The sequence below is a fragment of the Citrus sinensis genome, chromosome 3, assembly GCF_022201045.2.
Source record: "Citrus sinensis cultivar Valencia sweet orange chromosome 3, DVS_A1.0, whole genome shotgun sequence".
Classification (NCBI taxonomy): Eukaryota; Viridiplantae; Streptophyta; class Magnoliopsida; order Sapindales; family Rutaceae; genus Citrus; species Citrus sinensis.
Window position 1 is genome coordinate 15,023,070 of NC_068558.1, and position 24,881 is coordinate 15,047,950.

The 24,881-nt window shown below is 36.0% G+C and overlaps 3 protein-coding genes across 3 annotated transcripts; all 3 read left to right on the plus strand.

Annotated features, from left to right (window-relative positions):
- The first annotated feature begins 292 nt into the window (after nucleotides 1-292).
- Nucleotides 293-1,114, plus strand: LOC127900602 (uncharacterized). The gene has a single exon (XM_052435765.1). The coding sequence runs from the start codon at nucleotides 293-295 to the stop codon at nucleotides 1,112-1,114; it is 822 nt and encodes a 273-aa protein (XP_052291725.1).
- Nucleotides 1,115-13,995: 12,881 nt separating this feature from the next.
- LOC107176922 (receptor-like protein 33) lies at nucleotides 13,996-16,218 on the plus strand. Its single transcript, XM_015530084.2, has one exon. The coding sequence runs from the start codon at nucleotides 13,996-13,998 to the stop codon at nucleotides 16,216-16,218; it is 2,223 nt and encodes a 740-aa protein (XP_015385570.2).
- A 4,712-nt stretch (nucleotides 16,219-20,930) lies between these two features.
- Nucleotides 20,931-23,069, plus strand: LOC127900603 (receptor-like protein 9DC3). The gene is made up of 3 exons (XM_052435766.1): nucleotides 20,931-21,272; nucleotides 21,393-21,691; nucleotides 22,115-23,069. Exons 1-3 carry the CDS (start codon nucleotides 20,931-20,933, stop codon nucleotides 23,067-23,069), a joined length of 1,596 nt encoding a protein of 531 aa, XP_052291726.1.
- Nucleotides 23,070-24,881: the final 1,812 nt, after the last annotated feature.

Genomic DNA, 24,881 nt, shown 5'->3' on the forward strand with positions numbered 1-24,881 from the left:
TTGGAGATGTAAGGAAGGCGGGCAGTGATCAGGGCGGTCGGCTGAGACGGGAGTATGAGCACGTGTCTGACCCTCCAAACGATCAACATGCTGGTTGTATAAACAACGTAAATGCTCAAGCGCATCCGGCCATGTCTATGGGGGAAAATGAAGGGGAGGAGATGTCCGATGAGGAAGACTCAATGATCGAGGAAACGCCTTTGGCGTTGATGCATGACGGGAATGGACAACATTAATAAGGTGTCTATGTTTCTTTTTTTTTGCTTTTATTTATCTCATGATGATTAGCATTATGTATTGGAATGTCCAAGGGGCAGCCTCGGTTGATTTTCGGCGCTCATTCAGGACAATTGTTAAAAACTACAACCCATCCTTGGTGGTTTTAATGGAACCTCGCATTAGTGGGGTCAAAGCAGATGATTTCATTAAGAAGAGTGGTTTCGACCAGTCCCATCGAGTGGAAGCAGTGGGCTTTGCGGGTGGAATTTGGATTCTTTGGCAGAGTTACATAGAGGTGAAGGTGATGCTGAACCATAGGCAATTTATCCACTTTAAAATATGTAGGAATAATACTTTTATGTCTTGGGTAACGGCGGTGTATGCTAGCCCAAACCCAATGTTGCGGAGACAGCTGTGGAAGCATATGGATAGCATTGCTATGTCAATTCAAGGGCCTTGGCTAATTGGTGAGGACTTTAATTCTATATTGTATGCTTCTGAGAAGCAGGGGGGTGCTACACGGAATTCAGGAGTTTGCGGTAATTTCCGGCAGTGGTTTGATGGGCACCGAATTTTTGATCTAAAATTTAAAGGCCCTCGGTTTACTTGGTCTCGTGGACTTCTGTTTAAACGACTTCACAGAGCTCTCTGTAATAGTGATTGGTTAATAAAATTTGCGGACAATTATGTTCTTCACCTTCCGAAGGTTGCTTCAGATCATAGGCCAGTTCTGGTTCGTTTTGCGGGAGCTGAGTACAGACACCAGGGGATTAGGCCTTTCCGATTTTTGGCACCCTGGTTGACTCATGAGCACTTCAATTCTTTTGTTAAGAAAGTTTGGGATCCTCAAGCCCATTATAGAGATGCGGCGTCCCATTTTGTCCAGGCGGTCTAAACGTGGAATAGGGAGGTGTTTGGAAATATTTTTCAGCGGAAAAGACGGTTAATGGCTCATATAAATGGGATTCAAGCAGCCTTAGAAAGGTATAACTCCCGAGGGCTTGTGCGGTTAGAGGCTAGGCTTCGGAATGAGTTGGAGACGGTGATGGGTCAAGAGGAGATCTTGTGGTGGTAAAAGTCAAGGAAAGACGAGCTTCTGTACGGGGATAGGAACACAAAGTTTTTTCATCAAAAGACCATTGCAAGACGACGGAGAAATAGAATTGAAGCTATTCAAGATACTTCGGGGAACTGGCTTTATAGTGAGGGAGAGATTCGAAATTATGCTATTGATTATTTTTCGTCCTTATACAAAAGTGAAGTTGCAACCCCTCAAAGTTATCAGGTACCGAATTTATTCCCAGTCTTAAATGCTTATGATTTGGAGAGTACTGTCGTCTCAGTTTTGGACGACGAAATTAAAAGGGTGATTTTTAGTATGAAACCCCTCAAAGCTCCAGGTACTGATGGTCTGCATGCAATCTTTTACCAGTCTCAATGGCCAATTGTGGGGCCCTCCTTTTGCAAGTTTATGGGTGACATTTTTAGTTCGGGCAAGATCCCCAAAGAAATCAATACTACCCTGTTGGTTTTGATTCCCAAAGTGGAGCACCCTACTAGCCTAAGTATGTTTAGGCCTATTAGTTTGTGCACAGTCGCTTATAAAACAGTGACTAAAATAATTGCTAACCGTTTGCAAGCCTTGTTGCCAGATCTCATAGGCCCCCACCAGACTAGTTTTGTGCCCGGATGCCATATTATTGATAATATTGTTGTTGCTCAAGAAGTGGTTCACTCTATGCGAAAGAAAACGGGGAAAAAAGGGTTTATGGCCATCAAAGTGGATTTAGAAAAAGCGTACAATCGAATTAATTGGTCATTTATTTTCGATACTCTACAGCAAACTGGTATCCCGATTCAGTTATCTCAATTAGTCATGGAATGTGTAACTTCGGCTCGGATGAGTATTTTATGGAATGGTGAGGCTACAGCAGAATTTGTCCCGGGGAGAGGAATCCGTCAGGGGGATCCGTTGTCTCCTTATATTTTTGTCTTGTGTATTGAACGGTTGAGCCATGGAATATCACAAGCCGTGAGGGATAACAGCTGGAAGCCTATTCGGTTGGCCAAGCATGGAACTCCTCTAACGCATTTATTTTTTGCAGATGATTTGCTCCTTTTTGCAGAGGCGTCAATTGATCAGGCATACACTATAGATGCAGTTTTAGACAATTACTGCCGGAGCTCTGAAGCGAAGGTCAACAAGTCGAAAACTAAAATTTATTTCTCTAAGAATGTAGGTTCAAGAGACGTTCAGCTCCTCAATAATGTGTTGGGGTATTCGGCTACAAATGACTTGGGGTGCTATCTTGGCATGCCTCTCATCCATTCGAGAATAAATAGAGCTACCTACCAATCGATCCTTGATAAGGTGGAAAAGCGGCTCACGGGTTGGAATGCAGCTCACTTATCATTTGCTGGCCGAATTACTTTAGCTCATTCGGTGCTCCAAGCAATGCCAATTTACGCAATGCAGACAAGTTTATTACCAGCTCCGGTGCGTGGGAAGCTTGAAAAGTCTTGCCGTCGTTTTATTTGGGATGGGAAGTCGAAGAGCCATAAGATGAGTATGGTGGGCTGGAATAAAATTTGCATGCCGAAAACCAAAGGTGGCCTGGGGTTTAAGAAGTTGGGTGTGATGAATCAAGCGTTATTGATGAAGTTGAGCTGGCAAATAGTTTCGAATTCAGACAAGTTGTGGGTTAAGGTTATCTGCTCAAAGTACGGATTGGATCCTAGACACTTGCCGTTGTCCCTCCCTGAGAAACAAGGTTCTGGAATCGGGAAAGCCATAAAGCGCACGTGGTCAGCCACCATGCAGGGAGCTCGCTGGGCTGTTTGTGATGGTTCTCGAACTCGCTTTTGGCTGGACTGCTGGGCAACAAAACAAGGCCCTTTGATCAATCTCGTTGTTCATCCAGTGCCTCATGAATTGGTTAACGCTACGGTGAGTGATTTTCTAAACGTGCATGGGGGTTGGAACTGGTCAACTTTTGAACATTTGCTACCCAATTCTATCCTGATGCAAATTGCTTCGATAATGCCTCCTAGCTCTCTTCTTGGTGTTGACAAAATTTATTGGCGTTATGAGCCAAGTGGCAACTTTACGGTTCGCTCGGCATATGAGTCCCTCGGTCAGCTGGAACTCACTGCTACTGATAATGCATAGAATCATGCATGGTCCTGGAAGGGGCCGCAAGCAACTCGCATTTTCCTTTGGTAGGCTTTACATGTGAAATTAAAAACCAAGAGTGAACTATCTAGGCGGCATATTTCGGTGTCTCCAGGTTGTGATCATTGTGGGGCTCCTCTTGAGGATATTATTCACGTCTTGAGAGATTGTCATTGCATCAAGCGGGTTTGGTTTCGGCTTGTTCCAGCTCGGCATCAATCCTCTTTCTTTCAGTCGTCTTTACGAGATTGGATAATTGCAAATTTACAAAACAAGTGGAACATTCCCTCTCCATTAGCTTGGGAGTGTATATTCGGCGTAGCGGTGTGGAGATTATGGTATTGGAGGAATCATTTTATGGTGGAGGGGAAGCTGGCGGATAGCTCAACAATCTGTGTAGATATTATGGCCAGAGCTAACGAAATCCATAGACTAAACAATTCTCACATAAGTCAACAGCCGCGGAGGAAGGAGATTTTTATTGGATGGCTGCCACCTCCATGGCCTTGGTGCAAATTGAATACGGAAGGATCTTGTAGAAAAGATGAGGGCGCAGGTGCTGGTGGTATTATTCGAGACTCGGTCGGACACTGGATAACTGGATTTTGTATGAATATTGGAGAGAGTTCGGTGCTAATGGCGGAACTTTGGGGACTGTACCAAGGATTACATCTAGCTTGGGAGGCTGGAATAAAACGTCTTTTGGTTGAAGTGGATAGCCTTTGTGTTACTCAATTGGTCTCGAAGCAAGTGGTTGTGCCTAACGAATTCTATGCTTTGGTCGTTGCTATCCGGGAGCTTATTAGTAGAAACTGGCAAGTTTCCATCACCCATATTTATCGGGAAGCAAATTCGGCGGCAGATTTTATGGCCAACATGGCTCACTCATACCCCCTTGGATTGCACTTATTTTCTAACCCGCCTGTGGGTATTTATTCAATTATTGTACAAGACTTGTTTGGGGTTACTCAACCCCGTCTTATTCCTGTTTAGCTCGCTAGTTTGAGCCCCATCTAATCAAAAAAAAAAAAATGCATAATAGGCATATAGCTTGCTTATATTCAATCACACCTCTGCTCCTCATAGTAACATAAATGCTTCAATAATTAATAATACTTTAAAACTTGTTAATTGTTGTAGTTGTTGTGCTTTGGTTATACAATATATTAAGGCTCTATTTGAGATTGAGATTCCGTAGTTGTGCCTTAAAAGTTATAACATTAAAGCGATTGGTACTTTAGCTTAAAAGTTAAATTAATTTGATTTTATACTTGTATGATGAAAAATTTATTATATTTTTACTAATTTTATTAAAATTATTATTTAAAAATTATATTTACTATATACTATTAACTTTTATTGTATGGTCATAATTTTTTTTTTCACAACAACTGTAGTTTAAAATTTACACCACCTCAATACCAAACAGTAACTAAATTGACATCATTTATTCATTTATATAAAGCTTATTTATATTACTTAGAATAATTTTTTTGAACTTTGCAATTGGTGATCTCTTCTAAAAAATAATCTTTTATTTTGTTGTACCATAAATGAATATAAAATTAAATTTAGGTTACAACTCAACTTGGTCTGGATTGATTTGACGAGGTATTAGCATAAATCTCTAGTTATATTTTGCTCTGACATATATCTTCTTGACGAAGCTCTATTATCATGCATGTTTTCAAATTTATGAAAAGTAATATTTCAATTCGTAAGAATGCAATATCATTTCATGGGCAACTTATAAGGCACACATATGCACAAAATGCGCTAAAATGTGGTACTTCAGGACAAGAAAAAAAAAATGTTCCGTCAGAAAGAAAATAATCAATACAATTATTTTTCACATAAAGCGCTGCGAGACTTTTTTTCAGAAGTTCATATCTTGTGTTTCACATTAGTTTCACCATCAGTTTCATAAATGAATGCACATATCTTTTATTATTATTATTATTATTATTACTATTATACTCTTTAATTATAATAAGCTAATTAAAGCAACTTTGCACTATTATTAAGAGGTGTTAAGTAGGTCTCTCTATAATACTGTTATTTTTTCTACGACATCAATAATATAATAAATGTACACCTTGAGATTTTCATGAACAGTGTAAAATATTTGTATAAATAAAACTTATAAATTCTTATCTCTTAATTTGAATTCATCAACTTAATTTTGAAAGCTACCTATTGCTTATTAATTAACTAATTATTTATCCATTTAATTAAAGTAATGGTAGAGATTAAAATATTCAAATCCAATAGGCTAGAAAAATCCCATTATTAATGGTGTAAAAAGTCATACATCATCATAGAAAAATCCAATATTTAAATGGGGTAAACGGAGAAATTGGATTTGAAGAGATTATGGAGCGCATATCTATAGACCAACTCTTTATAATAAATCAGACATTACTCATTATGAGGACCAAATATATCAATATAAAAAATGATAAAGAAACAATTATGTGTACACCCGGCTAGGATTACAGTTGTAAATTAAGTATATAAATCTAGTTGGGTTTATGGTGTATTTACTTGTGTGATTGGAAAATTTGAATTCAAAATAAGAATAATTGATATTGTTTATTTGTTAAAATAGAAATTAAAGGGGAATGAGAATAAAACATATGAGGCCACTATAGTTTTGGGATTAAGGAACAAAAACTTAATTCCTATGAGGGGTTGGATTTAAGTTCCCATTACTTTAACTCACTATTTTACTCCAACCAAATTTCATTATTTCACTTTTATCCTAAACTAAATTATTAATATTTTATTGTTATTGTTATTATTGTTATTTCTATTCTTATCATTGTTGTAAATAATAATAATAATAATAATAATAATTATTATTATAATAATAATAATAATTATTATTATTATTAAATTAATATTAATAATAATGATAATATAACAATAATGACAATGACAAGAACAACAACAACAACAACAACAACAATAATAATAATAATAATAATCATGGTCATCATCATCATCAAAATGACTATTATTATTGTTAAAATTATTAATTTTATCGTGGATATTATTATTATTTTCATTATTACTATCCTTAATATTAATATTAATAATATTATTATTATTTCCATTATTATTATTGTTACCACCACCACCATCATCACCACCACCACCACCATCACCATCTTCATCATCATCATCATCATATTGTTACTATTATTAGCATTTTCATTATCAACTATATTGATTATTATTATTTTCATTATTAATAACAATATTTTTTAAATAATAATATTCAAAATTATTATAATAAATAATAAAAAATGGAAATAATTAACTTAGGGCATTAATAACTTAAAACAATCAATTCCAATTCTTAGATAAAGTAAGCAAATCAATAGGAATACAACCCATTCTGATTCCAATTTTTATAGCTCAGGTAAGCATCTTATTTTGATTTTCATTCTAACCCATTCTAATTTCTACTCATTTTGATTATCAGTTGGTAAATGCACCATTATTGTCTTTTTTTTTTTTTTTTTTTTGTGTCTATGTCCAGATGGCCCCAACAACAACATGCATTGTCATCGTGTTGCTACATGATTGATTAAATTGTATTATATATTGAAATACAAAAAACCAGAAAAAATTTATGGATCTTCCAAATCGCCTTATAGGTTCAATTGCACTTGAACAAATATAAAAGAGAATCGTCGTAACTGTAGAAATCAAATTTCTCTTGCTGACACTTTCCATCATCAAAGCTGCTAGTGTACCTCGAAATGTCATAGTTGAAGTTGTGATTCCTTTTAGCAATATCTGATGATAATATTGATGAGAACCCACAAACCTTCTTCTTAAGATGAAGAGATCCTAACCCTATAACATCGCCCTTGTTTGGGTAATAAAATTGTGGGAACACGATTAAGTGTTTCTTCGTACCTAATAGCACTTTCTTTATTGTGAAGCAGAGATATAAACAATTCACTAACAGATAATCACAATAGGTTTCATGCTAGGCCTCAATAAGCGACTGTTCAAGGCAAAAAGAATATACGAGCAGATAGCTTGTTAGGAAGAAACCTATAAGCAGATATTCTCGAGGAGACATTTAAGTTGAACTAACGAAAAAAAAAGACTCAATTAAAATTGTCCCATTGATTTCTCTGAAAAATAAAGGATCGAGTTTTATCCCTTAAGGGCTTTTCTAGAGTCTAAAGTAGGAAGATTCTGACCTCTATTAAATCTTAGAAAATTTGAACAAATCTAAGTTTCATATTCCTCTCTCTCAGATTTTTTTTCCATGTTATCCTTTTCCTTACTCTATTTACTTAAGAAGACTTTTTTCTTTTCCTCATTCATCTTCACAAAAAAAAAAGACACCGTATTTATTTTTTAAGCAAACCCGTAAAATTGACTTAAGCATGTAAGGGTTAATGCCAAAAGAACTTTCAGCATCCCTTCATTGGTTTCTGTGATCTCAAATGTTTCACGAAAAATCTACTTATAGTTCTGGTTTTCTATTGAGGGTTAAAGACATTAGCAAACCCTTTTTCCACATATAAATTTAAATGTCGGCGTTGACTTTTAGTTGCTGACCAACATAACAACTCAATCAGATTTGGCATCAACATTTTGGTGCCATTTATAGTATCAGTACAAAAAGCCATTTTACCCTAGTAGCTGCATTTTTGTGAAAATTAGGGAAAAGGGCAATTGCAGGAGAAGTGAGTTAACAATAAGTACTGAAGATGATGAAGCAAAGAGGGTTTGACCAGGGGTAAATGAAACAACCATTTTATGATATATAAACCATGATGCAAGAGACTACGTGGTTAATAAAAGAATGGAGTGAATGGAGAAATAGATAGAGAGCCTAACAATATTGTTATAGAAACTAAAAAAGGGCAAAGGTGAATTAACAAAATGAATTCTGGGGGAAATGTTGACATACCTAAATTAATAACAGAAGATGGACACCGAAAAGGCCAGAGAATATTGTTCCAATACCGCGAAGAGTAGAGGATCCACCTATTGTGCAAAATTTATGAAATTGCAAGCACATGAATCGATTGTAGTATATATTAATGGTTACGAGTATTGATCCCATGAGCAGGGGGTTAATTTTTCTATTTAATATATGAATTGATCGGAGGTGATTTCTCAGTAGTACTAAGATTTAAACTAAAAAAAATGATGGGAATAAATTAAGGATGAAATGATTTTAACAAAGCATTTGAGTCTCTAGATTTACATTGAACACTTCACCATGGGATTAACATTTCTTTTTAATCCCAATTAAAAAGAACCTCATTAAGCACTCATTGTCCCTGAAGGTAATGATCTTCCGCTACATTATGTGCTAAATGTGGTATCAAGTACACATTGTACCATACAATAATAATCTTTCTATCAAGAACATGGTAAGGTTGTCCACTAAATAACTTATACGCACTCTTTGTCAAAAATGAGTCAAGATGACTCACAAATAGTAGAGGGGAGTCTTTGTTTTAATAAATATGGTGTAAAATGTTTATCATGCAAAACAATAATAATCTTTCACTAGGGAGCTGATATACAGTGCAAAAGCTAGACAAAATACACTATTTGTTAATGAAAAGTGAAAACAACCCACATAAGTCAGAGAGAGGACAAATAAACTTACCCAATTAAGTTGAAGGATCATTTTGAGGCTATACTTTCAACTCAAGATTAAAATTAAATTAGCCACACATGCTTTACTAAGGGCAAAATGATAATTTATATTAAAATATGTAGAAATATAAGATTGAATGAGAATTACACAAAATGGAGATGAAATTAGAATTCACAGTTGTCAAATCAGAGAGGAGAGCACGCTATTTATAGATACCATGGGTAAATCATGGTCATTGGATGGAAATAATTTAGATGGATAGGATTGTGCCATGTGGCGTGCTTAGATCAGTGGGAACACGTGTACAGGCCTGCCACTTTATGTATGTGCTTGTATCGTACATGCGTTCTTCGGTCCGTTAATATACTATCACATCGTTAATGAACACAAAGTCAATAAGCATTGTTTCAGTGTGCATCACTCTATAGTAAGCACATAGGACAATCAAATAAGATGTTGACACATCATCAGTCAATGAAAAGCCAGTTGGGCTCCCCAAAATTAGCATACATCTTAGCACACTAGATTTGGACCTCTGTAAATCTTGTTTTATAACGTTTGTTTTAATCTAAATTTCTACCGTTCATTAGGTTTCCATGGGTGATTCCAATTATAACGTCAATGATGCCATATAGGACTCCAAACATGAGTTAAATTATGATTTTGACTTTATATATATAGGACTCCAAACATGAGTTAAATTATGATTTTGACTTTATATTCTTTATCAAGTTTGTTAGCCATTTTGAGCTCAAAAATATCGTCTATTTTGCCTTTTGAATCTCATTAATCATAAAATAACTAAAATATCTTAAAATACATAAAATACTCAAATTATAGTAACATGCATAAAATCAAAGTTTAAAGGGCTTAAATACATAAAGATAGAGATGTTAGTGAGACTTAGAATGCAAAACAACAATTTTACCCTTTATAAATGTAAACACTCCTACACTCATCACCACCTCATAATGACCCAAACACAACAATAAATATAAGGAAAGGAGAGAATATTGAAGAGAGATAGCTAAGGCAATGCCTATTAAAATGTAGCACGTGAACACAAGCAGATGGTAAAGCAAAATCCAAGTCATGCAAGGGAATTAAAAAATGAGTGCGTAGGTTGGCACAAATCATTAAAGAGATGTACAGCAAAGGAAAAACCCATGCTCAGAGGATTTTGCTGGACAATGGATCCTTACTTTTACCAGAGATCGTGAATATAACAATTCTTAGGGATTTTTGCTTTCAAACCTTCAGTATTCAAGAAAAAAGTGATTTGCTAATCCACATAAAATAATTAATGAGATGACTCAACTTAAGGGCTTAACACCATTACATAGGAGTAGAACATTCTATTGATGTTAAACGGGTGAGTGCACGATTGGCATAGAAAATTATCTTGAGAAAGCATTAGAACTTTTGATCAATTATATGGAGATTTTGAGTAATCTAAAGGGACGATGAACCCAGAAGATGATATTAAGACTCGTGACCTTAAACAAGGAGAGAAAGAAAACCTTAAAGACTTTATTAAAAGATATCATAGAGCAATTCTTGAGCTTGAAACTTTCAATCATCCTCAAGTTTTAAGGGGACTGAAAGAGAGGGTGAAGATAGGCCAACTATGGTACAATATGAAGGCACCAGCAATTAACTCATATTTGACAGTTCATGTCCAATTGATGATGGATATAGAGATTGAAAAGGAGAAAGTAGGATGTAAGCAACTAGAGGAATCGAGGAGAAAAGAGAGGAGGGCACAAAGGGGAAGTGGACCCGTTATATATATATACTAGGACAAGTTGTCGTAAAAACAATTGAATGGTGTGAAGAGAGCACCCTACTCGTGGCATTATTTCTTGTCTTGACCTAATCCAACATACACAAATAAAGCCAACTCAGGATCCCTTTAATAAAAAGCAATTAAAAAGTCTTACTCAACAAAATATTTGCGCCCAATTAGGACAACCAAGTGACCAACAGAAAAACTAACTAAGACAAAAGGTCAAACAAATCAGGTGTAAACCTTCTATCACCACTAATTCTTTCTAGCTAGACATAAAGCTTCTCAAGAGATAGAACCACACATGAGTAGACTATACTTTATAGACAATTAATATACACCTTTAAAGGTCTCATTAGAAAAGTTGTACCACTCCATTAAAGATCGAGTGCTGTTGTACCCTCTAACATCTCTCAAAGAGCAACTAACAAACATGACAAGAGTAAATTCTGCGAATTTCATGACAACTATGGCCAGATCATGGTGCATTGTCGTGATTTAAAAAATAAGGTCAAAGATCTAGTAAGAAATTGTTATTTAAATGAGTATGTAAATATATTATTTCCATTGGCAGATGAGCAAAAGTTGCTTGAAAAGGTGAGTAATGAAGATGTAACACGGGAAGAGTCAATGCTAGAGTTATTGTAAAAGGCCAACATTAGTATAGGACTCAAATAGTGCTAAAAAAATTATGAAAGCTATAGTATGAGCAGTCATGACGTTCTTTTCAATATACCATATTACCATTGGAAAAAGGTGCAAAGACCAAATTATTTGCAATTATAAGGAGGGAGTTATGTACCAATACAAAGATGTGGTGTTTATAAAAGCCAATGCTGTAAGCAAAGAATATAAAAGGATTTTGATAGACTCTGGCAGCTCATTTGACATCATTTTTAAAGCCACTTTAGACAAGATGGACCTAAAAATAAAGCCATAAGTAATTCATTGAATGGATTCGTTGTTAATGCTACTAGGGGTTGTAGAACTACTTGTAATTATTGATTTAAAATCCTTCAAAATAACCATGATGTTAGATTTTATTATAGTAGAGGAGAATAGTCCAAGATAATATTTGGATAACCTCTTTTCAGGATCAATAAATTTGTTTTTTCCATCTATTATCTAACAATTAAATACTAAATAAATGGAATGGTAAAAGTTGTAAAAGGCAGCTAGAGAATTGTGAGGAGCTACTCTATGATGGTAGCTAAAGAAACAATACAGATAATATCCCTTAATGCTCGAGGAGATTCTAAAAAGAACAAATAAGAACCTATTAAAACCCTCTAAATAGCAAAGGTAAAGTTAGATGACTTGAAAAAATTATTTAAATAGGGTTTAAGTTTGGGGATGACTTAAGGATAAGGTTGATGGAATTCTTGCAAAGATATTCTAATAATCTAATGTATTTGCTTGGTCGTATAAAGACATACTAGATATCGACCCTGAGGTGGGTTTTCATAGATTATCCACGAGTAAGACTCTAGGCCAGTAAAGCAGAAAATGAGATGCTTTAATTAAAAGAAGTATGGTAATACATATGTGTGTAGCACTTGAGTTTGCTTTTGACCTTACTTCTACACACTAACCCTTGATGAAGATTCCAAGTCTGATAGGCTACTTCTAATAATGACAATACTTACGTTGTTCTCTATTGATTTGTTTTGGTGTTTTCATTGTGAAAAAAAGGATAGATAATTAAATCCTTTTTCTTTTATTATATTTCAATTCTTACAAGAACATTTGTGAGAGTTTTATCTTTCCTTTTCGTGGGAGTTTATTGATAAACTTTATTTATACTGATATTTATACACATACATACATACATACATACATACATACATACATACATACATATATATATATATATATATATATATATATATATACATATATATATATATATATGTATATATATATATATACATATATATATATATATATATATATATATATATATATATATCAACCCTGCTCTTTATTCCAGTAACTTACAAATCCTAAAAAATGATACTGGCCGGCTGAAAGGATGCAGAAAATTAGCCGGTTGAAAGGATGCTCGTATATACTCACTGATTATACTATTTCAAAATTAAATTTATTAGCTAAAAATTCCACATTCTCGTATTTAAAAACATCTATTTACTTCATCATTAATTGATGGGTACCGTTTATTGATTTCTTTTTTCTTTTTTGTCCATTGCATGCTCGCTTAATTCACACCATTTGGACGATCGTACATTTCATGGAATATTTTTTTTTGGTCCATTAATTGCATTTCATAATTTGATGCATTTCAGATATATTAATCATTGACCAAATTGGAACATGCCTGGAAATGAAATACAAAAGTCAAAAGATATCGTCCACGAAATGCCAATATATAAGAACGCCTCTGTATTAACATTTATCATCTGCCTCTTAACAATTTGACATTAATTGTCAAGTTTCTGAGTATTGATTCTTAGAAATGATGACGGAGAGGTTCGTATGGCATTATAATCAAGTCTCCTGTGCCCTCTTCTTCTTCTACTTCTTCTTGTGTTTGTTTGGTTATTTTCAAGTGGATTGTTCATCATCTTTCCATTACTCATCTCCTAAAACAACTCATTTCTGCCCTCCCGACCAAAGTTTAGCTTTGCTTCAATTTAAAAATAAAACTTTTTTTTTCAGTTCTGGGTATTACGCTACATGTAATGAACAAGTTTTTTATCCTAAGACGTATTCTTGGACAGAGGGTACCGACTGCTGCTCTTGGGATGGGGTAACATGTGATAATGTGACAGGAAACGTGATTGGCCTCGCAGCAGTTCCAGTAGGCTTGAAGGCAGCATCGATGACAATAGCAGCCTCTTCCATCTTTCCCATCTCCAATCTCTCAACCTTGCTTTTAACGATTTCGGTGGTTCTCAAATCTCTCCCGAGATTGGACGGCTAAAGGAATTGACATATCTTAACCTCTCTTTTTCTTATTTCGGTGGTCTAGTCCCATATGAAATCTCTCACTTGTCCAAACTAACTCATCTTGAAATTTCCCTAAATTACTTCCTGACAATCGAACAAAAAACTTTTGATTTGGTTGTGAGTAACCTAACAAATTTAAGCCTTCTCAATCTCGGAACAACAAACATGTCTTTGATCAAATCTTTTTCTCTTCTAAACTTGTCTTCAACAATGACGGCTCTCGATCTCAGTGGAGCTAGTTTACAAGGAAATTTCCCTGATGAAATTTTTCGTCTTCCAAACCATCAAGCACTCTATTTATATGGAAACAGTAAACTCACTGGTTATCTCCCAAATTCTAACTGGAGTAGTCCTCTTAGGAAGTTGTATCTTTCTTCCACTAACTTCGCAGGTAAAATACCCGATTCAATTGGAAATCTATTGTTCTTGGAGATTGTACATATCGAAGGCTGCAGTTTCACCGGGTCAATTCCAACATCAATTGGAAACCTCACTAGAGCTACTGAAATTGTGTTCGCATCAAATCATCTTACTGGCCACCTGCCCCATCATGTAAGTGGACTGTCATATTTAACCACTTTAGACCTTTCTGGAAACTCTCTACAAGGCAGGGTAACATCCTGGTTGTTCACTCTGCCTTCTTTGGTTTCTCTAGATCTTTCAAATAACATGCTCAATGGTCCTATTAATCCATTCCAGTCACCTAATTCACTACAAGAAGTTCGATTGCAAAAAAATGAGATACATGGCACAATTCCTAGTTCCATCTTTCAACTAGTGAACCTCACTTATCTCGATCTTACATCAAACAACTTGAGTGGCACTGTCAAGTTCGACATGTTCTCAAAGTTGCAAAGCCTGCAATATCTTTATCTTTCAAACAACAGCCTGCTCTCATTTACTTCCTCTAGCAATATGGATATCAAATATTCCTTACCTAGTCTACAGGAATTGAATTTATCTAATTGCAATGTCAACCAATTCCCAAGTTTCTTGAGAAACTCAGAAAAATTAACAAGCTTAGACCTCTCCAATGGTAGAATTCATGGTCGAATTTCGAAACATGATTCTGAAGGATGGAAAAGTTTATTTGATCTTCATCTTTCCAACAATTTTCTGACACATATAGAGTTACATCCATGGCAGAATATTACAATTCTTGATCTGCGAAACAACAAAATCCAAGGATCAATTCTGGTTCCACCACCATCAACACAAGTCTTCTTAGTTTCCAACAACAAATTGTCCGGACAGATCCCTCCGTCGATTTGCAGTTTGAGTTCCCTTCAATATTTTTCCTTATCTCACAACAACTTGAGTGGAACGATTCCTTCATGTCTTGGAAACTTTAGCACTCAGCTGATTATTCTGGACTTGAAGAACAACAGCCTTGAGGGTCACATCCATGATACATTTGCAAATGCAAGTTCTTTAAGGAGTCTTGACCTTAATAGCAACAAGTTGGAAGGGCCATTACCAAGATCTTTGGCGAATTGTAGCGTCCTGCAAGTTGTCAATGTGGGGAACAACATGATAAGTGACAGATTTCCGTGTTGGTTGGGATATCTTCCGGTGCTAAAAATTCTGGTCTTGAGATCTAATCGATTCTATGGTCCACTATGCAAGTCCAATAGTACGTTTACCTTTCAAGCCCTTCAAATCATTGATCTCTCTCATAATGAATTCACTGGTTTTCTGCCAAGAACGATCTTTGTAAGTATGGAAACAATAAAGAATGTGGAGGAAATGGAGTTTGGACCTCAATATATTGGTGGTTTCTACTATAAAGATTCTGTAACTGTTGCAATGAAAGGACGGGATGTTCTACTGTACAAGATCTTGAGAATATTTAGAGCTATGGATTTTTTAAGCAATCGGTTCAATGGAGAGATTCCTGAAGTACTTGGAAATTTTAAATCACTCAAAGTGCTCAACCTTTCACACAATGGCCTGACAGGTAATATTCCGGTGTCCTTGGGGATTATGACAGCACTTGAATCATTGGACCTCTCTTTCAACAAGCTTCATGGAAGAATTCCAGAGCAGTTATTAGGTATTACAGACCTTGCATCATTAAATCTTTCATATAACCGGCTTCGGGGACGCATTCCTCGAGGCAATCAATTTAATACATTTGATAATGATTCCTACATTGGGAATATTCATTTGTGTGGGGAGCCGTTGACAGTAACATGTAGCAATGACGGGGTGCCAAAAGCACCTCCTTCGGCTTCTACTGATCATGAGGAAGATGAAATTGCAAGCTGGTTTGACTGGAAAGTGGCGAAGCTGGGGTTTGCATCTGGAGTGGTGATTGGATTGTCAATTGGATACATATTATTGTCAATAGGGAGACCACGATGGTTAGTGAAGATGGTTGAAAGAGATCAGCAGAAGAAGGTAAGAAGACGAAGGCCAAGTGATAGAATGTAGAAGAAAATACAAATAACTGAAATTAAGCTATAGGCTAAGATTAAGTTCTGGGTGTTTTTGCTGTTCAGTAATAGTTGTTTTTTTTTTTTTTTTAGTAGCAGAATCATTGGTCATGTATGACGATTGTATGTGAAATTATGTATTAGCTTTTTAATTAAAAATCCTTCTTTCGGTTGTGTAAATAACGGTATGGCTATCTACTGAAACCAAACCATTTCTTGTGATGCTTGCGGTTTAAATCACATGCTCCGTGCTTATCTTACTACCAGGCTCGGTGAAACCGCTTCATTAGTTAGTCAAGTGGAGCAAGTAATTTGGATGAGATCTACATGAAAGAACAGCCATATATGTGTGACTTAAATGGTGGCAACATTGAATTGGCTACCCAACCCATCATTATAATTCATGGGTTAGCTTCATTTGTACTCACTTTCAATCCGAGATTAGTAATAATATTTTCTAGCTTATATCATTTAGCGTCTCATACTTACTCTAATCTTTATTATTTACATCAATTATCAAATACCTCCTGCCCATTTTGTCCACAGTTATAATATATTATCAACATGAGATTGCTCTGGTACTTGTATCCTTTCCCTTTCTTATTTTTCTGCTCGTTACAAGCAAAGACCAGTCTGTGGAAACCCTAATTACAAATAAAGTACACAAATCCATAAATTATCTTTGTTCCATGAAATTCAACATAAATATGGATACAAAGATGGAAATCTTACTCCCTTTGGTGAGAAATCGAAAATGTATGTTTAATTTATAGACTTCTTTCACTCCAAAAACACACTCTCTCTCTACACTTCCACCTTCAAATTCACCTTCAACGGTATTCCTAAATGAAATTAACGTTGAAAACACTCCAAAATAACGCATCAAATCAAGTTTTAAAAGACCCAAACTTTAATTTTTCATAAACTCTAACCTTCGAATTTTCCCCATTTCAATTCTTCTTCACCAATAGCTTCTTTTTCCAAAACAATGAAAAATGCTTCTTCTTCTTCTTTTTTAAATAAGTTATCCACTTTAAATTTACCCTCTTATCAAAAATATTATAAAAATTTGAATTTGTCCAATTTTCCAACCTAAAATTTGTATTGTATCAACCATCCATTAAACAGTTAATTGCTATTTATAATTGATGATGTCAAAAGGGTAATTTAAACATCTAACACAATAAATAAAAATTAAAAGAAAAATGTCGGTCATCTACCTTAATTTTACTTTGTTATTAAAAATACCATAAAAGTTTGAATTTGTGTATTTATTAGTCATTCGCCTTAAGTTTACTCTGTTATTAAAAATACTATAAACATTTGAATTTGTTTATTTTTCCACACTATAGCTTGAATTTAATAGAATCTAAGTAAAATGACCATTTTACCTTGAATTCAAGGGCATTTTTGGCTTTGCACCATAAATAATAAATTTAAAAAAAAATCAAAACCCATCAAACCTTGGAAACTCTTTGTTTCAAAACAAAATCCACTGACAATTTTGATCCCTAACTAGAATTTGTATCAAACCCTTCGTCAATGACGTAAAATAAAAATAAAATAAAATACATCTCACTATCTTCTTCCTTATCTTCTCTTTGTCTAAATTTTTAGAGTTTATAAAATCAACACAGAAATTGTTCAAATCTTTCATCACCTACATCCTCCATCACTAGATCCTTCAGCTAACTACTATAATGGACAAAAGTATGCATTGGGCTATGAAGACTGGCTAATGAGGAGTCTTGTGGTGGTTGCATCTATCCACGAGGTTGAGAGAAGAGGTAGTAGCAGCAACGATCAACGGGAATGGTGTCTATGACAATATAAATTAGGTTTGATTGGGTGTTTATGAAATCGAATTTAAGTGTTGGATTGATTAGGTGTTTATGAATTAGGGTTTAGGGTAATTTCTAGATTAAGTTTGATATTCAAATTTGTAAAGATAATTGAGAAGATAAATTAGATTTTTTTTCAATTAAAGAAGAAATTAGAGTGTTAAGTGTATTTAGTTGAATATTGGTTATATAAAATGGATTTTATTTTTATTTTAAACTAATTTATTTAACATGTTAAATGTCTAAATTACTCGTGTGACGTCATCAATTATAAATGGCAATTAACGTTTTGGTGAATGATTGATAATTTCTCAAAATTCAAGGGTAAGATGTACTTTTTACTTAGAATTTGTTAAACAACATAACAATGTAAATGTTTTGATGTTTTGGTTGACGGATGATACAAATTATAAATTTGGGGTAAAATTTTAAATAAATTAAAATTTTAATAATATTTTTGATAAGAAGACAAAGTTGAGGTGAATTTCTTTTTTTCTTTAAATGCCTAATACACATAAAAGAAATGCGCTTCGTTTTTATTAGCCAAAAGCCTTTGGCCCATGAAAATAAAAGATTAAAAGAAAGAGTGCATAGGTTACATTTGACGACTGCCTACTGACCTTAATAGCAGCAATAACATCAAACCACCTAAAATGCGTCATGTGTCGTTAATTTGATATCAGACGGAAATAATAAAAGTGTCCTGATAACACTTTGATTCGTAACGGAAACAAGGCCATCGACCGTTGGATAAGTGCAAATATAAAAAACGGTTCACAACGAAGATTAGACCAAATCTCTAACAAAATCACGTGCTAACAAAGGATTGGGATTGCTTTAGATCTAATCTCCCACCATAACTGAGGTTCTTTATTGATAAATAGAGGATATATTTTCATGGTGCATTCATTAATTGATAATCGGAATTGGTTGAAATTAAATAAGCAATTCAAATAAGTTATTTACTTAAGATATAGGAATCGAAATTGGAACGAACTGTACTCTCATTCATGTGTTTATTTTATTTTGAAATTAAAATAAACTGTTATAAGTTACTAATATATTCTTTGTTAATTGTTGCACTTAGTATTATTTGCATCTATTATAATAATAAAAATAACAAGAATAAAAAAAATGAATAATAATATTGTTAACAGTAATAAATACAATGATGATGATGATAATTAATAAAGCTTACAATCCACCTAAAACATGCATAAATGAGTAAAATGGTAGCGGAACCCACCTGATTTTTGCATTATTTTAGTTGGGCTGTAAGTTATATTAATTGTAACTTAGCAAAACCTTAATAATATTAATAATAATAAATATTGAGGGATATATTTGTAAATATTACAAATTTTCTAAGCATTTTCATAAATTCTGTAAGGATCAAAATGTAAAAGAAATAGTACTTGGTTGAGGTTATTTGGAGATTATGAAAATTTAATGGGAGTAAAATGGTTGTTCTGGGAACGAGAATTTCATTCTCAATCCCCTTGAGAATCAAGTTCCTATTCTCAAATTGCAAAATTTGTGGGTTCCACATACTTGATTTTCATTCCCCCTTCTCTTTTATTTAGTAAATACTCTCAATTATTTTGATTCTTAATTTCAATTTTCCCAATTTTAAAGTAAAAGCACCATTACATACTTAGTGCATATGATATGTAATGTCAAATATAAAAATATCCTACTCTTTGGATTTTCTTGAATCGAGATTGCTCTTTTAAGTCCATACTGTGAAAAATTAACCCGTTCATTCGGTTATCCACTACTTTTTTCTATTTTTCCCATTAATCCTTGCATCCGTTGGATTTCAGTCAACAAATGATATTGGCCGGCTGAAAGATAATTCGTGAAACTCAGCCGCGGCCGTCTCTCGTATTTATTCCATCGTATGCTTTCTTTCACGCCATTTGGAGGATAATGCATTTCATGGAATTTTTTTTATTTTTGTCCATTGCATTCCATTTCATGCATTTCAGAAAATGTTAAATGTATCATTTGAATCAATCTTTGACCAACTAGCAACACGCCCGGCCCGGAAATGAAACATAAAAGCTAAAGATACAGTCCTTGGAATTCATATAAACACTCATCCACCTGCCTCTCAACAATTAGACATATGATAAGTAATTGTCACGTTTCTTTGCATTAATTCTTAGAAACCATGGAGAGGTTCATATGGCATTATAACAAAGTCTCCTGCACTCTCTTATTCTTCTACTTCCTTTTGCTTGGTTATAGTTTTCAAGTTGATTGTTCATCACCTTTCCATCACTTTTCTTTTAAAACAACTCATTCCTGCCCTCCCGAACAAAGTTTGGCTTTGCTTCAATTTAAAAATAGCACTTCCGTCAGATCAGCGAATTACTCTTTTTGCAATGAAGAAAATTCTTCTCCTAAGACGAACTCTTGGACGGAGGGTACCGATTGTTGCTCATGGAATAGAGTAACGTGTGATAATGTGACTGGAAACGTGGTTGGCCTCGACCTTTATAGCAGCTGCAGTTGGCTTGTAGGTACCATCGATGACAATAGCACCCTCTTTCATCTTTCACATCTCCAATCCCTCAACCTTGCTTATAGCAATTTCCTCGGTTCTCAACTCTCTCCGGAGTTTGGATGGCTGAAGGAATTGACATATCTTAACCTCTCGGCTTCCAATTTCGGTTGTCTAGTCCCTTATGAAATGTCCCACTTGTCCAAACTAACTCATCTTGTCCTTTCCTTCTGCGTCTTGACAATCGAACAAAAAACTTTTGATTTGCTTGCGAGTAACCTTACAAAATTAAGCCTTCTACATCTCAGAAAGACAAACATGTCTTTGATCAAACCCTTTTCTCTATTAAACTTGTCTTCAACAATGACGGATCTCGATATGGGTGATACTGCGATGGAAGGAAATTTCCCAGACGACATTTTTCGTTTTCCAAATCTTCAAATACTCAATTTAAAACTAAACAGTCAACTCACAGGTTATCTCCCGAAGTCTAATTGGATTAGTTCTCTTAGGAAGTTGGATCTTTCTCTCAGTAATTTTTTAGGCGAAATACCATATTCAATTGGAAATCTATTTTTCTTGAAGGTTTTACATATTGGATTCTGCAATTTCACTGGGTCAATTCCAACATCAATCGGAAACCTTACCAGAGCTACTGAAATTGTGTTCGCATCAAATCATTTTACAGGCCAACTGCCTTATCATGTAAGTGGATAGTCTTATTTAACCACTTTAGACCTTTCTGGAAACTATTTCGAAGGCAGAGTACCATCTTGGTTGTTCACTCTGCCGTCTTTGATTTCTATAAACCTTGCATGGAACAAGCTCAATGGTCCTATTGATCCATTCCAGTGGCCTAATTCACTACAGGATGTTCGTTTGGAAGAAAATGAGATCCGTGGTACAATTCCTAATTCCATCTTTCAATTAGTGAACCTCACTATTCTCGATCTTTCATCAAATGATTTGGTGGCGCAATCAGATTTGACCAGTTCTCAAAGTTACAAAAGCTTCAATTTCTTGATCTTTCAAATAACAGCCTACTCTCATTTACCTCTTCTGCCAATATCTTTATCGAATATTCCTTACCTAGCCTTAAGATTTTGCGTTTCTCTAATTGCAATGTCAGTGAGTTCCCAAGTTTCTTGAGAAACTCAGAAAATTTAAGTGTCTTAGAGCTCTCTAACAGCAGAATTCATGGTCGGATTTCGAAATATGGTTCTCAAGGATGGAAGAGTTTGACTGTCCTTGTTCTTTCCAACAATTTTTTGACACATATAGAGCTACATCCATGGATGAATATCACCACCCTTGATCTGTGAAACAATAGAATCCAAGGATCAATTCTGGTTCCACCACCTTCAACTGAAATCTTCTTAGTTTCAAATAATAAATTGTCCGGACGGATCCCTCCATCTATTTGCAGCTTGAGTTTCCTTCAACATCTTTCCTTATCTAACAACAATTTGAGCGGAACAATTCCTCCATGTCTTGGAAAGTGGAAGCTTTAGCACTGAGCTGATTACTCTGCACTTGGAGAACAACAGCCTTGAGGGTCACATCCATAATACTTTCGCAAATGCAAGTCATTTAAGGAGTCTTGACCTTTATAGCAACAAGTTAGAAGGGCCATTACCAAGATCTCTGGCTAAATATATTAAGCTGGAAGTTGTCAATGTGGAGAACAACATGATAAGTGACTCATTTCCATGTTGGATGGGATCACTTTCGGAGCTAAAAATTCTTGTCTTGAGGTCTAATCAATTCGATTGTCCACCATGCAACTCCAATATTACATTTCCCTTTCAAGCCCTTCGAATCATTGATCTCTCTCATACTGAATTCACTGGTTTTCTGCCAAGAAGGATTTTTCCTAGTATGGAAGCAATGAAGAATGTGGACGAACAGGGAAGACTTGAATATATGGGTAGAGCCTTCTGTGACGAGTCCATAACGGTGGCAATGAAAGGACACGATTTTCAATTGCAAAATATCTTTGTCATGTTTAGAGCAATGGATTTTTCAAGCAATCGGTTCCACGGAGAGATTTCTGAAGTACTAGGAAACTTTAAATCACTCAAAGTGCTCAACCTTTCACACAATAGCCTGACAGGTAATATTCCGGTGTCCTTTGAGAATATGACAGCCCTTGAATCATTGGACCTCTCTTTCAACAAGCTTGATGGAAGAATCCCAGAGCAGTTGTTAAGCGTTACAGCCCTTGCATTGTTAAATCTTTCATATAACCGACTTTGGGGACGCATTCCTCGAGGCAATCAATTTAACACATTTCAAAATGATTCCTATATTGGGAACATTCGTTTGTGTGGAGAGCCCTTGACTGTGAGATGTAGCAATGACGGCCTGCCAAAAGCACCTCGTTTGGCTTCTTTTGATCACGACGAAACTGCAAGCCGGTTTGATTGGAAAATGGCAAAGATGGGGTATGCGTCTGGACTAGTGATTGGATTGTCCATTGGATACATGGTGTTAAGTAAATAAGAGCACCAGCTCAGCTATGCCATCATCCCCACCCCGGGGTGGATCACCTCAGTCGAATGATACGAGCAGAACACTGATAATGAGCCCTTCACAAACATGGGCCGACCAGAGATGATTACCAACCAGAGGAATATACCGATCAGAAACGTATACTGAGCAGATGCCCATTCACCAAAGAGCGGGAACAAGATCTCACGAAATCACAACAGTTACGCTTTTCCCAGAACCATTGAGGGAGACACGATGTCTCACGTTTGCCCACAATGTGGCAGTTGGAGTCCCATAAGGGGCTGCCATTACCCGAGAAAAGGGGAATGAAGGGTGAACGGAAACGTGGGATAGAGGCTATAAAAGAGGAAGAAACCAATGAAGAAGGGGATGAAAAAACTGAGAGAAAAGGGAAAACTCTGCCAAATTGAAACTAGACTGTTTTTCTGTCTAAATTGAGAGTGAATCGTAAGCCATTCCGAAATCTAAATTGAACCGTTTTTCTGTAAACACCTTGTGCTAACTTAGGCATCGGAGGGTTTACGTCGGTAAAATCACCGGCGTCTCTGATCCATTTCTTTGTGAACGTAGGCTTAGCAAGATAAAAAAGGGTGACTTCAACCCAGTGACGTAAGCGACCGTTAAGGCAAAGAGAGAGTGACATCGTTCCATTAAACATATAAGCATTGGTGGAGAAATCTGGTCGGGTAAAGGGCGAGCAGATTTCAGCATCAATATTTCGGCGCCGTCTGTGGGGAGCTGGATAAAAAGCTACCACCAAATTAGTAGTCATCGGAGAAGCAGCGAACAATCGGTTATGGATATATCAAGGAAGGATGCCCTAGGTGGCGACAATGAAACTGGTGAAACAATCACTCTCCGAGAGATAGCAAATGAGGCTAGAGAGAGGATGATGCAAGATCGGATGGAACGGATGAAGAAACAAATGGAAACTCTCATGGCCATATTGCATGAGCTGAGGGATGAGCGGAGAAGGGACTACGAAACTCCCGTGGGGAGAGAACCCAGCCTCCGGAGGCGTAGGGTTGAGGAAATCCCTCCACCGGTAGACTAATCGTACGGGGTGCATGCTCATAGAAATACTGGTCGGGTCCTAGGGGAGCCCGTGGATGAAGGGAGAGACCAACCTCACTCCGGACGAGTACTGAAAATTGATGGCCAAGGAGCCAATATTGATGAAGGAGAGCTCAGACAGCGGTTGCAGAATGCCGAGCAGGAGCGAGATCAGATAGCTGCACGGATCCTGACCGTGCTGTAGAATTGGAGGGTAAGGTGCGCAGATTGACGCAGGTGATGGAGGAGATTCAGGGCAAGAGAAAGCCCCCGAGCTGGAGGATAATGCTAGATGAAAAGTCCCCGTTATCAGTCGAGATCATGGGTATTGTAATCCCAAGAGATTTTTACTTCTCCGACCTCAAATACTCCGAGCGGAATAACCCGCTGGTGCATATTGAACGCTTCAACGACATGACGGGTGTGCAGGGGCTAACACCTGCTCAGAGGTGCAGGGTATTCCCATTGACATTAGAGGGACGAGCCCGAGACAGGTACCGCAAGCTGCCATGAGGAAGTATAAAAGGATACGAGCAGATGTGCCAAGAATTGGCCGAGCAGTTCCGAGGAGCAGTAACCCCAGAGGACGATATGATGGAACTGATAGGGATAAAGCAGGAGGAACATAAATCTCTTCGGGAATTTGTAAAACGATACCACCGAGCCGTGCTTGATCTGGGAGCTTTCAATCACCCGTAGGCGTTGAGGGGATTAAAAGAGGGCGTGAGGATAGGTCGACTGTGGTACAAC